This window comes from Strongylocentrotus purpuratus, unplaced genomic scaffold (assembly GCF_000002235.5).
Source record: "Strongylocentrotus purpuratus isolate Spur 01 unplaced genomic scaffold, Spur_5.0 spur5_scaffold_11, whole genome shotgun sequence".
In the NCBI taxonomy this organism is placed as follows: Eukaryota; Metazoa; Echinodermata; class Echinoidea; order Camarodonta; family Strongylocentrotidae; genus Strongylocentrotus; species Strongylocentrotus purpuratus.
The window spans coordinates 917,579-935,753 of record NW_022145596.1 but is presented as its reverse complement, the minus strand read 5'-3'; the positions used below and the strand labels follow the sequence as shown (position 1 = coordinate 935,753).

The window sequence follows — 18,175 nt, the reverse complement described above, 5'->3', positions numbered from 1 at the left end:
AACATGGGCGGATCTAGTGGGGTGTTTCGGCGGTTTAAGAAAAACAATAAAACGGCGCGATTTTGGGAAAATTCTAGATCCGCCACTGGGTCAACCCCCCCCCCCCCCCCCCCACTTGGCAAACAGCTAAATCTCTCATATTTAATGTTATGACATTTTAACTGGGGTGGGATAATGTATGGATCTTCCGACGTCCCCCTTTTACATTAAATAAGTATGTGTGCCTAAACTGCTTCAGGGCACTGTTGGTAATTCCTACAATTTGCATGAATCCTGTTTTGAAAAATGATAATATTCAGGTCAATAAAGCTGTAATTTCATTTAGGATCTTTTGAGTTACTATCGCTTGCTTCGAGGAATTGCACATTTAATTTATTCAATAAACTAGATTTTATACACGGATTTAAAAATTACGAGTTGTGTCCCAGCCTCCAGTTCGTACTTAGCACAAACACATGGCACTAGCACATCAGAGAGGTCACAAAGTGTGCATTTTGGAATAATAATTCCCCATAAATGGAGATGATTAAGAAATACTTGTTGTTTTGAAATGAATACTTGTATGGTTATGCATGTACCACGGGATACACCGTTGGTGAAATATCAAATACTGATTACATATCCTCCATGACCCTGTATAGATTTATTTTCTTGTTTTGGAATTTATTTCAAAATTGATATATTAAAAATGACCCTCATTTTCTAATGCGCATCTCTGAACTGGTGGCAAGCAGGTTGTAATATGTCATGCACGTATGGCGGTACTATATGGCTCAAAGGCCTTGGCAGGTTTTTCTTTTCTTGGTCAAACATTAATTATTTCAATGGCTTTTAGCACTTTGTTTATGAGGTATGGTAGATGCTTTTAAAAGTCGATTTCTAACTTCTTGAGAAAAGCATGAATTTAGGGGGTTTAATTTAACAATTAAAGGGTCCATTGAGAACTAGTGGGACAGAAATAGGAGATTTTTTCTTTTTTCTGTAGAAGGATCATATTATACATACATATTGTGCAGAGCTTTATACTAATTATGATTTTATTCGGGCAAGACTTAATAGCAAGGTTAACTTTGTTATAATTTGTATATCTCCGTAAAGTCATAATACACAATGGTTATAACTTTCTTTACATTGGCAACTGTTCATTGCCAAGTTTGGATCTTATTTCAGTATATAACTATTCCACCTGACTTATTATCTATTTTTGCTTCCAAAAGGGTTTCGTAACTGAGAGGATCCCATTGGGCGGATCTAGGGGGGGGGGGGTTCGGATGTTAACCCCCCCCCCCTTGGGCGGCCAAGTAAAAGACATCTTAAAAAGGGGGAAATAGAAGAAAAAAGGGAAAAAGGAAAACAGTAAAACGGCGCGATTATTGGAAAATGCTGGATCCGCCACTGGGTCAACCCCCCCCCCCCTTTGGCAAAAAGCTAGATCCGCCCCTGGATCCCGGTTCTATACTAAGTTTATATGCGCTAGTGTCCCCGATAGTCGACAATTTACGACTTTGAATATGAATTTTATTGTATTTCAACTTAGTATCCGGATCAAACTGGCACAGTTTCACATCTACTGTAGATGTACATGACTTGTATATCATATTAATGACGAACGTGAATCATGATAAAACAATGCCTTGAAGTTTTTAATCTAATACTATACTCAAATGTGGGTCAAAGATGAGAATGTTTATATTCCGCAGTCAGCGTTGTGTAAATAGGATTGATGAGGCGAAACACAGGTGTGAATACTTATGTTAAAAAGCGTCTTGGAAGATAGTAAATACGTCATTGTTAATGCAGGTCAAAATGGATGTCGTGTATCTGGGAAACACAACACGATTTTTAATCGCCTACGTGCCAACGAACGATTTTGAGCGCCATTTTACCGTGAGTTGTAAAAGCATCTAAGTGTCATCTCTCTCTCTCTCTCTCTCTTCTTTTTATCCCCATCTTTCATTGTCATCATCCCTTTCCCCTTTCTATCTCTGCATTACCATGTTTTTATTTTAAGTTTATTTTTCAATGCGTTATCTGTATTCTCTCATGTGCATCTAACTGTCCATTCTTGTCTTCGGGTACGTGTGCGGTATTTTGATGTCCTTTTTCTTTTCACAAGGCATTGCTCTTTTCACTCACTTTTCATGTTTCTCTCTTCGCACGTCTCTTTCACGCCTACAACAACCCCTTCCCATCCCCCTTCCCCATCCCCCCTTCCCCACCCCCTCTCTCTCTCTCTCTTTCTTTCTTTCCCCCACTTTTTCCTCTCTCTCTCTTTTTCTCCGTTTCATCCTCTCTCTTTGCCCCTCCCTTCCTTCTGTTACCGATTGAAATGCATTGATGGAAATGAAAATAAATCTCCCCTGAGTACACAGCCTGCCTCATGACGTCACCGATTGATTTAGGAAGCTCGTGTTGACCCGTCTACGTCGACGCACAATCGGACGCGATCGACGTTCTCTTATCGTAAATCTCTTTCGGCTTGTCAACCCCACTTATTCTTACGATGCATCAGTGCGTTTATTACTGTTATTATGTTACCTAGTAACCAAGCGTTGCTGCACTAGCTCCGCAACGTCTGTAGATGATTTATGCTAGTTTGAACAGTAACAAATGATTTTAACTTGATATACCACACTGCTTCAGGTCAAATCAAATCCTCCATGTCATAAAATGAGCAACTTGTTGCGAAAGCTACGCTGTATCAAAACTATTTCTATTTTGCATAGGTCAAACTGCGAAATTCGGACGATGTATACCCTACTAAATGAAAAAAACAAACCCTGGAAATTCGCGTAGCCAGCCAGGGGGTACTTGGTGCACAGCCATACCAAAATGTCTGGAAATTTAACAGAGATTCTGGGTCTACATTCCATGCAAGAATGTTACGTTTAATTCAAAATATCAGCTACCTATTCAGGTGAGGGGCAATAGCTCCCATCCTCTAGCTACGCTAGTGTCCCTTTTTGATAATTTTATTAATAATCCTTGCTCTTTTATTCAATTCAGCATAGGAGTAGGAGCGCTATGAGCTTTACATGTTAAAATATCATCATTATTCATACAAAAAATGACTGGCTGGAATGCTCCCCAGGGAGTAGAGATTGTGCACACAGTGTGTGCGGGCAAGCACTGAATCCAATGACCGGGGTCATAGTATATCTGTAAATCGCTTAGAGACATTTGTATTAAGCGCTATATAAGCGGAATATTATTATTATTATTATTATTATTGAAAAAATAGCAAACATATACTACATCAACACATGGGTGTTGTGCACTTATAACTATAGACATCGTATTCTAAAGAGTCAAAATGCCATTTTTTAAACACTAATCCGCACATATATTTTTTGTATTGTTTTTACTTTACATGAATTGAATGGTAATGATGAATAAGGGATGAAGAAGAGAGATTTTAACCAGGGCGAATATTACAGTCAAACTTGGTTTAAACAAATGATACAATATCATTACTATAATGCGAGCTGGGAGAACACTGGTATCCTAGCAACGATGTTTGAAACGCGGAAATCGATGAAAATTAGGGCGACTGGTTATGATAGAGCTTTGGTGAATTGCCGTTTGGGCTACAATCAGTTCGTCTACTACCCAATCGGTATATTCCATTATGGTCTACACAGAGCTCGTCTACTATCCATATGGTTTAATAATTATTTTGTCTACTTATCATTTGGTCTAATGATCTTTTAGGCTAATAGCCATTTGGTCTAATCTCCAATAAAAAAAACATTGTAATAAGCGCTATATAAATATAATGTATTATTATTATTATTATTATAAGTCTACTACCCAATTGTTCTATTATTCCTTTAGTCTCATAACAAGTTAGTCTAATAATTTAATTATTATTATTATTTATGATTAAATGATTATTAAACCATCATGGATAGTAGACAATATGGGCGTTGGAGAAACTGGAAATTAGGCCAACTTGAAATTAGACTAAATGAGCAACATACCATATGGATAGTAGACAGAGTTGGCATTAGAAACACTGGGAATTAGACCAACTGACTATTAGCCTAAACGGTCATTAGACCAAATGATAAGTAGACACAATGATCATTAGACCATGTGGATAGTAGACAGGCTCTGTGTAGACCATACGGGAACATACCGATTGGGTAGTTGACGAACTGGTAGTACACCAAACGGCAATTAACCAGAGCTTTTAGCGTAACCATTCGCCTGTAAGTAAACATCGCTTTAATTATTACCTCAATAACCATCAATAATGAATCTTTTCTTATTAATGAGTGAGCCTACTTTTATGCGTGTGCTCCATACTACCGATGGCTGTAAATATATTTCATTCTCGTAGGGATTGATTTAAAATAAATCCCTCACATATCTTTAAAATTTATTAAAACAACTTTCCTAAGCATATTCTTCAAACTTCAAAAATAAGAAAACTTTTCCTATTAAAATGTTTTTCTTTTAATATTCGACCATAGTACATAATTGTGTTCAAGAAGAAAAATGATTGTCGATGTAAAATAACCACCACCACATGTAAAAAAGTCAAATATCGCCACTGCATTCATGACTAACGTTCTCTCTCTCTCTCTCTCTCTCCCTCTCCCTCTCTTTCTCTCTCTCTTTCTCTCTCTCCATCTTCTCTAGTGTTTTCTATTTCCCGGGCTATTTCCCCTCTAAATCACCGCAACCTAGCCTGGCAATACTGATTATCGTTCGTGACTAAACAGTGTTAACAGCATTGAGAAGAATGTTTGGCTAGCAAGCTATTAAGCAAACACATGCGCCTGTTATTCACGCAAGGCTCTGTCCATGTAAATTTATTATTCGAAAAAGGACTCGATTGTCAGGCCAGGACATCTACAAATTACCAGCTCCTAAACTACTGCATTTTCAATGTATGCTTCTACCATACAATCACTATGAATTGAACTGACAAAGAAAGCGGACAAAATATACAGTTCCTCAGGTAGACAAAGGAACATCCCTTCACTGCTATTATGTAAAAATGTGTAGAACAGGTGCCACATGCATATTCACCTGTTCTTCACATTTTTACATAATAGCAGTGAAGGGATGTTCCTTTGTCTACCTGAGGAACTGTATATTTTGTCCGCTTTCTTTGTCAGTCATATTCATAGTGAATAGATCCATTTCGATGCTTTCCCGACATAGCGACCATCAATGCAATGCACTTTTGTCGTGTTCTTACCATTACATTGATATGCAAGAACTCGGTCGCCGGCTGGACATGCGTAGCCGCTGATACCATATCGCCAATTTAGGCTATTCAGGCAATGTAAATGACAGGGTTAAGGCTTGTCAGATGTTGTCGAGGTTTTCAATATGTTTATAAATAACTTAATTTGAATGGCAACTGCGCTCAACAAAGGGTCTATTTACTTGGCCCTGTGCTTACGTGAAGCGTGTTATAATTGTTTACGTAACGTCATCTTAAAAAAACGACGTGGTGTACCGCGTGATGTCTTAACGAGGCTATACAATAATAATAATAATAATAATAATAATAATAATAATAATAATAATAATAATAATAATTATAATATGTCTTGTTTACCCAGGGAAGCCTCATTAGTATTCATACTGTTCTCCCTGAGGGACCTGCAATCATATTATTAATCATACAGGTAGTTCCTCGACATAGCTCGTGTTTTACTCACTCATTGCTGAGGCGTTCACCACTTCTTCAAACAAAATTGTAGTTAAAAAAATTAGAGCAACACTGAAGGCACTGTTCAAAAACAGAATTTCTGACGCAAAACTCATATTCGCAATTGACTCAACTAATTAATAGAAGGCCACTTGCCAAAAGTTATTATAATCACATTTAGAGGATATTTTAAAACGTAGGAGTATTCTCTTTTAAATATGGCCCATCTACGGATCTCCGGATTAGAAAATTCGTTGTAATTGTTTTATTTTTTATCTTTATAATACAGAGTAGTGATAGAAAGATTTGTAGGCCGTATTATTAGCCTCAAATTAATACTTAATTCTCATTCAGATGGTTTACTACTTTAACATGATTGATTAACAGATGAAAAGGATAAGCATAGTGGCCACCCTTATCCTTATGCGCATGTGTTTTTTTAGTTTTTTTACCCCCATCCGACGGAAAACAGGGGGTGGTATTGCCTCTTACTTCTTGCCTTTATTTGCACAACTTTTTGTCCGTTGCATTATTCACTGGACAATGTCTGAACGGAACCTTAAAAATTAGCATGAGTCCCTCATTGGCATCTTTATGAATACTTACCCGGTACCAGAGGCATCTCCCCCAGAAATATTATGTCCCTCTTCCATCTGTGGGCCTCCTAAAGCGAACCTCTCAAGGAATGAATCTGCCCTCTTTGTAGGCTCCTCTGCACCACCTCGGGTCACCCATCCTTTAATCACCTACAGAGAGACAGAGAGAGAGAGAGAGAGAGAGAGAGAGAGAGAGAGAGAGGGGGGGAAATGCGTTACCTTGGTTACTAAAAGAGCTTGGGTATGATATCGTGATGGAGGTAGGATGGCGGGAAGGTATAACCTCCAGCTGTTCATGCAGGCCCATAAGGGGTATATAGTTTGTATCATGTTTCACAGTACATGTACTACAAATCGCAAATAAAACACTATTGATTATTCATAATCACAGTTTATGACTTCAAGGAAGAAATTACTGTAATATTGTGTTAGTGCAGATGGATTCGGCTATTGGAGTTGCACAAAAATTTCACCATGTACTATTTATTTGCTGATAATGGAAATGAAAGGAGAAAAAACAGTCAACCACAAAAGGTCAAAGGTCATAAATATATACATCCTTCGATATTAGAATGGAAATTTGTTTGCAGCCTTAAAATGTTAATGCGCAGTCCTATAGAAAGAATATAATGTGTGTGTTGGAGGGGGGGGGCTTGGGGTTTCGTGTATCAATATTCTTCACGTACCTCGGTTAAATAAATAAATTCAATTAAGAAGAATTGGAGGGTGGAGCCCCCAAGCCCCCTTCAAGAACTGTTAGTACTGCGTATGATCACACGCAAGAAAACGGGAATCAAACATTATAAGAAAATTCATTTTAAAGCTCATCTCTACTAGTTTGACCAGGGGATTAGACCTCCCTGCAAGGTCAATGACAGGTGGAGTATCACATCAAATCAGCTCTCAATAAGAAAAAGAGGATCATTGGGGACCAACAGGCACCGATTAGGCATTGTTTGCTATGTAGAGGGCGCAAGTAGCTATAAGTAGTGCAGTGGGGCTTTAATGGAGAACAATTCTTTATTTTAGTTAAACATAATTTATCTTATGAAAGCAGTTCAAGAAGTTACAAAGATAAGGAAACACGCAAAATCTTTCAATGTTGAGAAAGTTAGTGATGTTGGGAATTCATTACATAAATTTGGTATTTTCATTTGGTCTTGGATTGCCGGTTTTATCGCCAACATGCCAAATGAATCGTTTCCTGTTTGTATATTATACAAGATCATGGGGTAACAAGTAAATGTAGTTCACATATCCTCCTGTGAAAGTTTTTATTTAAATAATTCTTCTCACAGCAGTTGAGAACGTAGTATTTCTAATGACTGAGCAACAGCACGATATCCCTTTCGTTTTCTTATACATCTTTCTTCAGAGATTCGTTGTGAATGTTGTGGAAATAGGTGCATACTCTGCTATTTATTGGCTCGTTACTCCTCTTCGTGTTAGTGTATTTATTCCCCCCCCCCCCCCTTTTTTTTTCTGTATCGTATTTTATTGAACCCGCAAACAATTATTTATCAAATTACTGCCGTCATACTTTTAATTGTGTACTTCTCTCATCTCTCTCTACAGTAAACATTTTCTGTCCATGTCATTTTTTCAAGTCTCCCAGGAACCTATTGTTTTACAAGCTCTGCTTTTCTTTAGGTTCCTGCAATTTTCACAGTTTGTACTTTTCTTGTCTGGGTTTCCTTTAAATGATATTAGTTGTCAAACAAATGTGATGACATGTAACTTTGTAGTCTGATTACTTTGTCAATTACAATAATCATTTTTTTAAATTATGAAACTATATATCTTTTATGAATATTTTGTTTTCTGTATTATATCTGCATGTGAAATGTGAAACCAATAAACTCAAACTCAAACTCAAAACTCAAATGTTTTTTGCGTGCAATTTACAGAGATGGATTCAATTTATTGTTCGTGGACGCCGGAGATGTTCTTCCACTCTGATAACACATAACTCTTTACATAAGGGAAGATCTTTAAACCGTCCTGAGATTCAGTAGATACAGTATGTATACGTATGCCACTGATCCCCCTCCCCACTGACCTACCCCCCCCCCCCTCCACAAATCAATTTTGTTCGCAATTCCCACAGTGGTAGATCTATAGGGGTTTCTCATTGCGGGTGGTAAGATTCTTTTTTTTTTTAATTATGTGTTTATTAAGAAATCAAATCATAACATATACAAACTTTCCAAAAAATACAAATGCTGTGTTACAAAAGAAATTAATGACAAATTAAGATATTTACAAACGATTGAGATGATCTGGGGGAAAAAAAAGGCAGAGTACACGTAATAGAAATAATCAGAATTATAACAATTACAAGTACAAAAGCAAGAACCTCGAGATAGCATTGCATCAGAAACTGAAAATTTCGTTGGGCCCAAAATGAAGAAAAAGGAGTAAAAATAAGCCATCCACAGGTACAATGGAAACTCCAGACCACCAACAGGATGGTAAGATTCTATTAATGAACAGGAAATAATCTTTTTTGGAAGCCTAGTTACAGTATATTATTACAGCAGGCATCCCCTCTATTTCAACATCACGACTGCTTTACATATTATGCTCGACAATTACCTCGACATTTCATTTATAAAACATTAATTTTCCTGTTGCATGGAGTTCTCGTTTCCCTCTGTCAAAAGTAAAAACCATAACATGGACTAAAACACCCTATAGACAAGGATATTTTGTGATCTGTTGACAATCTTATCAAATATTCACCACTCCCGTAATTTGTAAAATGGGATAAAATTACGACCTTCTAAACGGCCCCGAACGGTTTGATGAAAAGTGTGCCTTGTCACGCACGCTCCCGGTACGTATATGTATTGAATGCATTCAATATACAAAGTTTGTCCATTATTGTTAATTAGGAATAGTGCTCATTATGCATCGGCTAGCTCACCTCGTAAAGGTAGAAGTGACGATGATTGTGCTAATAATTTACTAGGTTTCTAGAAGGTCCACTCATAATAGGGTGGTTTGCATTAATGGTTTCCGTATGATACACATTGGGGTAGGCCTGCATGTGAGATATCGGATAATGTTCTTCCAATAAATCATCTATTATAAATCATCCTGTTCTCGATGTTCATGTGGTATCTTAGGCTTGAATGTTTCTTTTCACATACTTTCTGTTGATGATTATTCATGCCTACATACTATCTATAAATCTAAGTGCCATAGCTTGGGAAAAGACAGAACTCGCCACCAGTTGGTGTTATCAATCTATGTCTTGGTCCGTCGGTCGGAGCATCTTTATCATTTCCATCATTATTCAATGGGATTTACCAAGCTATTCTCCTCACATTTATCCTGTCTGGAAAAAAAAAACATTGCCCTCTGCCCCCCCCCCCCCCATTGTTTTCTCGATTTCTTAAATTCAAATTGAAATTCAAACTTTACTAATTTCAATCCAAACGGATAGGATCATTCTCAATCGTTTGTACATTGGATAACGATTTCTTTAGAAAAAAATATACGGTAGGTTCAGACGCCCCCGCGCCCCCGCCCCTCCTTGAAGCACGCTTCTGGATTCGCCATTGTCAAGATAGCATACACGAATCGTGTTCTCTTACCACCCGTCAATTCACGATTAAGGTCTAATCGTATGCTTTCTGCTGGTTTTAATAGAGGGTCAATACTTATGTAAATCTTCTGTACGCTTCGCTATCCCTGAGGGGAAAGACGCGCTCTTCTCTAAGCCACAGGTCTCTAGGTTTCTGGCTCTCTAATTACTCAAAAAGCAATATTGCTATTGTCGCATCAGTGTGCAATGCATCGCACAAAACCTTCTAGACTCAACAGTTTTTGTGTCTCCTTGCATGATAATCAAAGGCCTTGTTATATTCCAGTTACTTTACCATCTAGTCCATTAGGAAATACCGTGGATAATGGAACGCCGTTAATTCATAATAGTTTCTGCGTACATGGTTTTATATATATATTATATTACCAATTTTCGTTCGAGATTCTTTTGGAGATGTCTGTCAACACATACCAGTCGTGTCGTTATGTTGCGTATGACATGATTTCATTTGCCAGTGTGTTTCAATGCATAGCGTTCAAACTCAAAACAAACATGGAAATGCAGTCTCAAACTAGGATGACATTTCAAAAGCAAAATATGTGCTTTCCTATTTCTGTTTTTTTTTCAGCCAAAGTGGCTTTCACAATACACATGAAGATAACATTTTGTATCGCAAGCGGCAATCAGCCTAGCAATATTTCTTCAAAACATTATTTTAATGAATGAACAAGCTGTAGCAGTACATTCGTACCATCATTTATATTTGATTTCGCCGCCGGAATATTTGTTCCCACATGTCATTGTTTTGTCTCTGAGCTACTGCGAAAGTTATGGAAAATTGTGTCAACTGTGGGGGCCTGAAAACAACTTAGATTTGTAAGATTATCCCTCATTTAAGATCACTCGTGAGTTTCTGTTCGATTTATGGGAAGTGTCACATTAACGAGGAAATAAAAATCATAGTCAGTTCGGTGTTTCTAAATTAGATCATTTAATTCCTATCGTAAAATAGCACATACAAAAGTCAATCGCAAAAAAGGAGTTTGTTTGTGTTTTTAAGTTCATGATCATTTGTGAACAAGAGGCAGAAATCATACGTTTGAATGAGACTACTTTAACCGTTTATAAAAATACATTAGTGTACTTATCTTATCAAACGAGTTGAATATACCTTAATTGATATATTTCTTTATGTTGGTATTTAGTTTTAATAAACAGATTTATATACGTCTTTTAAGACACAAATTCTTCTACGTATTAAAGCATGTATGTGTAGCTTCTTCTGCTTTGAATGAGCAATGAATTGTATGATGCATGTATATCATGTGTGTTTGTGGGACAAATAAACAATCCTCGCTTTTGTGCTCGCTATAGAGGACTGTGCAGCCGATCGTAATAATAACCTATCTTTTTTTCTCATCAGACAAAAGAAATCTTCCGAACTGCTTGTTTTAATGCATATATTACTGCAGACAAACTTTCAGCTATAATATCCATCAGGTGACGTAACTATGAAAAATGCCATGTGATTGATAACCTTTTTATGGGTCAGATTTTAATCCTAAATTCAATTAGTTTCAAGGATATTGTCCCGCCATGGTTTAGATGGATACACACTGACATACTAAATTGATAGACGAAAATATCCTCAGGTTACACCGGCTTGCGTTATTATAAATCATTGTTCCGCTCTCTAGCTCTAGTCATGCTCTCCATCTTGCTTTCTTTATTATTTTGCTCTCTCTCCCTCTCTCTCTCTTTCTCTCTCTCTCTCTCTCTCTCTCTCTCTCTCTCTCTCCCTCCCTCTCTCTATCTATCTATATCTGTTCTCCTGACAAAATCATCAGTTTTCTCACTCTGTCACTATTATCCATACTCTGCTTATTCTTCTCTCCGATAATCTTGACGCATGACGCTATAAATAATTAATAAATAAAACAAATAAACGTATTAACTAATCACTTCATTACAATATAAACAAATTAAGAGATGGTAAATTCGGCTGTAAGTCTTTGTCAAGTGATGTTTTCGTACGGATAATATCTTTTTATATCGATATGGTAAATAAAAGGCACGAGACAGAAAAATTCACTGGTTACCAAGAATAGTTAAACATTTCTGGTCTTTTTTAAAATATAAATTACGTCTAGCGTCCTTGTGTTACTTTAATTGTCTCCGTCCCATGCAGTAGCTCGAATTAGATATATATATATAAATATTTATTTATCGTCAAGATGCAAGATCGACGGTGTAGCTGCAACCACTCGTATGTTTATTTTTGTTTAGTTTTCGAGATCGCTGCTTTCTTTGAGGGCTCTGCAATGGAACATACAACAAAAATGAAGCACACTGGAACAAAAATAGAATTGCTATTCAAGTATCACTTTAATTCTATCTTTGTTCCTTTGCGTTCTAGTTTCTGCTCTTTTTTAAATTTAAATTTTTAATAGCCCAAGAAGAGAAAGCAACGATGCGAAAGGCTTGACACAAATAATCATATAAGTGGTTACATTAATATCCTCGGTCTTGACTCGTTTGTGTTTCAGTATTTTACACAAGACAGCCCGTTTTGTATATGATGTTTACCAGTCCACTCTTAACAATGAAATCTATCATTCCCCCTCTCACCCCCCCCCCCCCCTCTTTCTCTCTCTCTCTCTCTCTCTTGCTAATCACTCCCCTCTCTCCCTCTCTGCCCCAACTCTTGTTTATATCCATACCCGCTATTTCTCTCTCCTTCTCTCCCTCTCTCTCTCTCTCTCTCTCTCTCTCTCTCTCTTTCTGCTCATTTCTTCTTATACTTAAGCATCCCCGTGCCTTCTCCCTTATCCCTCTCTGTTTTGATATAAAATATATTTCTTTCTTTTTCTTTTTCTATTTCTTTTTCTTTCTCATTCTCTTTCTCTTTCGCTCTTTCACTCTCTCTCTCTCTTTCTGTTCTATCTCTCTCTCTCTCTCTCTCTCTTACTCTCTCTTTCTATCTCTCTCTTACTTAATGTCACTCTCTTTATTTCTGAAGGAAGTTCTCACTAGTAATCGATGAAAGCCCTTGACCTTTGAATATTCAGAGTTTAAATCGTTTTCTGTACGTAGGTGCAATGCTTTCTTGAGCCTCTTCGTCTCTGTGTTGTGTAACTTATAAATGCAACAAAATTGCGTATTTAAAAGCCCAACTATGTTTGTTTTTTATTACCTTACTTCATCATTCAATTAATGCTTCATGATCTGGTTTGCAAAAACAGGGAAAATACCCCCTTCAGATCTTCGTTAGCTTACACAATATTTCAAAATTCGATACCATTATGTAGACACATTAAAAGAAAAAAATCTGATAATAAGGTAGAAAATTGCATAACATGTTTTAAAACACGGAATAAACTAACTTTGGAAGGGGAATAAAACTATGATTACGAATATATTTTGAAACCAAGTTTTGTGAACATTTAAACTTAACTACTCGATAAGGTATATCGACAAATTGTGAACATTATCATTGGCTAAATGTGTTTTACAGAAAGTTTTTACATCTTCAAAATGTAAATTAATTCAATTCAATTAAAAAAATGGAACAAAAGAAGCATGAGTCCGAAGACTTATATTGTCATATTTACAATAAAATACAAGGAAACGTGAAACAAAGTTTTATAAATATACATTGATATGTAATAGTTCAAAAATAACTAAAATGAAGAAGACAAAAAAGAACGTGAAATTATGCATTAAAAAGATAATTTTAAATAGAAATTATCAATTTATATAAATGGGGTAGATTTTTACAAGCACTGAACACCTGAACAAAATGACTTCCAAAATCCAATATTAATAGTCCGCGTCTTTGATAGCATCATGCATTCCTATTATCTACGAGATCTACTAAATTAGAAAACCCTCTCCCTTCCTCTCCTTCTCCTTCTCTCTTAATCTCCCTTCACCCCCTGTCTCTCTAACTACATATCTCTCTATCTATATAGCTCTATCTCTATCCACTCTCTGTATGTCTGTTTGTCTATATCTCCCCCTCTCTCTCTCTCTCTCTCTCTCTCTCTCTCTCTCTCTCTCTCTCTCTCTATATATATCTTTATCACCTACTTTCCCCCTTTCCCTCTCTATCTATGCATTCAATGTATTTGTTTAAATTCAATATATTTGTTTAATATCGTTTATTATCTGTATAAAATTATATACACTTGGAATATTGTATCAAGCCATATTATGTTCATGAAAATGTATGATGAAAAAAAAAAAAAGATGCAGAAACCAATAAATCAAATCAAATCAAATGCATTTCTATATCTATATATATCTTTGTTTTCTCTTTCTCTGTCCCTCTCTCCTTTCTCTCCTTTTCCCTCTTTCTCTCTCTCTCTCTCTCTCTCTCTCCCTCTATCTCTACCCTCTCTCTCCAGCCCGCTCTCCTTCCTCTTTCTCGAGCCCTCTCTCTCTTTCTCCCTCCATCTCAATGTCTTAAGGTGATGGAGTATCGTAGGTAGAACGTTGATTAAATTCATGTCGCTCATGGCCATTTCATTATTTTTATCGCTCTTTTAATTCAGATTGCGGGATATAAAAGTAGAAACCACTTCGGTTGCTAAGTCGGAATGTATTATCCTTATTTAGTGGCATGCATTAGCTCACCCTTAGCATATTAATTCACAATATGACATGTTTCATAAAAGTGATGTTTTTACGATGTACTTAATTTTTTTTCTCCTGTAGTAAAATGAATGAATGCATGATTTTTATGTTTCGGAAAAGTGATTTGGTTGAATTTTCTCTAATTTGAAAATGTCCGTAAATATAAATCCGTCAGACCAGTTGATAAATGCAACAAACATCGAATTACACAGTCTTATTTATAGTTTCTTTATCATTTACGATACACATTTAGTTTCATATATGTTTCGATAGCATATTTTGGTTAATTACGTCACCACAAAACGTGTAAATTTTTTGTCTTGATCTTATGACAAAATATAACTGTGGCAACTCAGATTTTTCCACCAATGTAATGACTTATAAATGCTCGACTAACAACATTTCTATGGGGAACAGGTGCATGAAATGATGCACTAATGCTGTTTTTTTTTTTTTTTTTACCTTTTATAAATATATAACGCTTGGATAGTCGGAAGAAACAATGCTCTAAACCATTGATTTATGAATACAAGATAGACTGTTACATGCATGGTACAGTAAATACAGTTGATAAAATGGTTTTGATTTTACATGTATTTGAATCAATTCTAAAATATCAATCTCTCAACCCAAATAACACAAAGATTAAATTAAACCATTATCAAAAGGAAACTTGATTGTGAAAGGCTAACTCGTTTATAAACTATGATCAACATAACTTGTCAATTTAAATCGTAGGTTATTTTTGTTTATACTTCTCACGATACTTGTATCCTTTCCCTGTATTTTCCGGACCGATTTATTTTTCTTTATAAGAGAATGATTAAGGAACTAAACTAGCCAGAATAAGAATACATGGTCAATATTGTGTCCAAAACCTGCACTTTAAATATGAATTCCATTCATAAAGTTGCAATTGTCTAGTTCGATTTGATCGTTCCAATCAAAATGTCTGGTGTTTTTTCTGACCATTCAGGCACCCTTTCTTGAATAAGTATAAATACCTATTTCCTTTTCACTAACGTAAATTTGTATTTCAAACAGTAATTATTGAAACTCACACGACTATAGCATTTGATTGCTATGAAATGTATTGATGTAGGTAAATGAATCAAATCAAATCAAATAATGATTGAGGCGGGGGGGGGGGGTGTCTAAACTCACCTGTAGTGTACCCACAATCCTTCCCATGGCACTGATTCTTCTAGTCCTCTCATCTTCATCCCCATCAGCTGTATCTCCCTGATGACTCCCATCCATGTCAGAGTAATCACTCTCTCCTCCTCCTCTTCCTCCGTCGTCATGCTGATTAGGAACCAACTCTTGTTGACTTGAGAACTGTTGAACGTTCCCATCTTCAACCCCCTGGTCTTTATCTTCTTCGTTCTCTTTCTCCATGATTCCTGTCAGTCAGTTAGTAAGAAGCTAGACGAATCTAGCGGGTTAGTGTTGATACTCCCGTGCCAGCATCCTCCATTCAAAGAATCCAAAATGGCGGACTTTACTGGGGATGAACAGTCAACTTACTGCCAAGCATATATCACAAGGGTTTTTCAGTCTATCTGCATGGTCAGGTAATCACACTACTCTTCTGAATTGATAAATTAGATATGCAATCCACGTGATATTTACCATATACTATGCGTGAAGCAAGCACTTTCATCAAATTATTTATTGTTTGATATTGTGTCGGTAGGGATGTTATAACTTGTCCAGATTTGGATACATCGATGAGCAAGCCTGTCCAATATAAAGCTCTTTTACTTCTTCAGAATATTTTATTTTAAAAGGGTTATTTCAAACACATAAAGATAAAGGGAAGCACAAATGGATTAGTGCAAATATTTTTAACGAAGCAGACCTTTATGGAAAAGCTTACTTTTGTAAAATTTTCTGTAAAAACCATTCGCTAAATCAAACTGTATTCAAAATTTAGATTTGATATGTTCTTCCGCTCTTTTCTCAACACATATTTTGAGTTTAATTGAAACTGTCTCGTGGATCAATTTAAGGCGTTTGGTTGAAAGAACTTATCGATTAGAATGTACGGCACGTTAATACCATGAACATTAATTGCCGAGATATACAAAACATCTAAAGTAAATTCAGATATTGTCGTTGTCCTGAGCTATAATGGTATTCCATAACAATTTGTTTGTATTAGATTCTCTCGGCTGTCACTGCAATCAAAGGTCTGAGCTTGTCTTCATTCTCATTTTAACGGATTTAGAATGGTAATCAAGGCGATGATGAAATATGAAGAGAGAGAGAGAGCGTTGCTAGGCAGGTGACTTAAAACAGGTTGGACGTAGACGGTCTTCACTTCTTGACATACACCTGCTATATCTAGAAAGCAAACCAGTTAAATGCGTAGAGATGATAATCCACCTGCTTGTCTGATAGAGAGGAAGAGAATGTGAATTATTTCACAACTTCCACCGTGAAATCAATTTCCTGTAATACTTGTTGTATACTGGTCATTCACACACTTTTTATTCCGTTGTAAAATGATATGTAGAAAGACCTCCTCTGTAGAATGTTGACCGAGATGTTGTGATTTTAACGATTAGGTGTAAGATTGAAACGAAGGCGTAGAGTATCACAGCAAATTCGACTGATTGCCAGCAACTGATATTAATTATTCACTTGCTCTTGAATAACTTATCATTTTGTGCAGAAACAAGACTTTCTGCTGCGATCTAGTTAGTTAAATAATGTCTTCCAGTATCCAGATTTAAATTAAAGCACGGTTAAACACTTCTGGTCTCGTATGATATTTTTTAAATAATAAATGAATATAGATATATATCTGCCTGTCGTTTCTCTTTTGATTTTTAGTCTTCGTGTCTGCTGTAAAGGTGAGACGATACTATGCTTCGAAAGACGTCGTTATCATTTATTGATGGCTTATACAAACAACTAGATTCGTTGTAAAAGAAAACCTATGTGGCAAACTGGCTTTCACCTGAAATCACTTCGAAGAATTTGAATCCTTTCAAGAAAGAGTTTCACACGATGCGAGACGATGTTAATATAACCACCTGTTCTACTTTCCAACAATATCTAGGATCCGAAAAGAAATCCTCCGGAGTCCGATCACAAAATGGCCGCTGCTGTAGGAGTCCCAGATATCCCGTAGCTCCAACCACTTTTCATATCCCACTTGTGTGTTTGACTAGTTCATCTCCGATACTTGGCGTTTATCATTCTCTCGATTGTATGCAGAGAAACAAGTCCGCATCTTTGTGTTGAAGCAAGCAAAGCGTTGCCGTCATATTGCCATAACAATCACGCGGCGGTGCAAGGGACGGCCATGAGAGCATGTGAGGAGCAACGCGATTCTGTTCGCTAGAAAGAAAATAAGGGGATTAGATGGGTGATGGTTGTGATGGTGCCGGTGATGATGATGATGGTGAAAACGGTATGCCCTTACACCCAGAACACTTTTATCAGTAACCTCAGCGATCCAGTCGTTTCCCAGAGAGGTGCCAGCTGCACATTTCCCCACGCTATTTTGATTTCGATCCGAGTTAGATGTGAATATAGCAATGCTACGCACCTGTTGTGATAAATTGGGCGTAATAAGAAAAACAGTTTTCTTGGCATCATTGATTTTTCTGCTTCGTGCGCTTGACTTTCTACCAAAGCATACAATAAACGTTTCGAATCAATTGAAATAAATACACCCAGATCTATAAAACAATCGAATGGTCATTGAGCTCTCCT

General features: G+C 36.6%; 1 protein-coding gene across 1 annotated transcript in view; it reads right to left on the bottom strand.

The window, feature by feature from the left end:
• Positions 1 to 17,882, bottom strand: part of LOC579326 (cyclic nucleotide-gated cation channel alpha-3) — a 36,672-nt gene extending 18,790 nt beyond the window's left edge. Inside the window, exons 1-2 of the mRNA XM_779446.5 lie at positions 15,614 to 17,882; positions 6,275 to 6,414 (exon numbers count right to left, since the gene is read on the bottom strand). Coding sequence (XP_784539.3) covers positions 6,275 to 6,414; positions 15,614 to 15,847 — 374 coding nt within the window. The 5' untranslated portion in view covers positions 15,848 to 17,882. The remainder of the gene's footprint in view (positions 1 to 6,274; positions 6,415 to 15,613) is intronic.
• Positions 17,883 to 18,175: the final 293 nt, after the last annotated feature.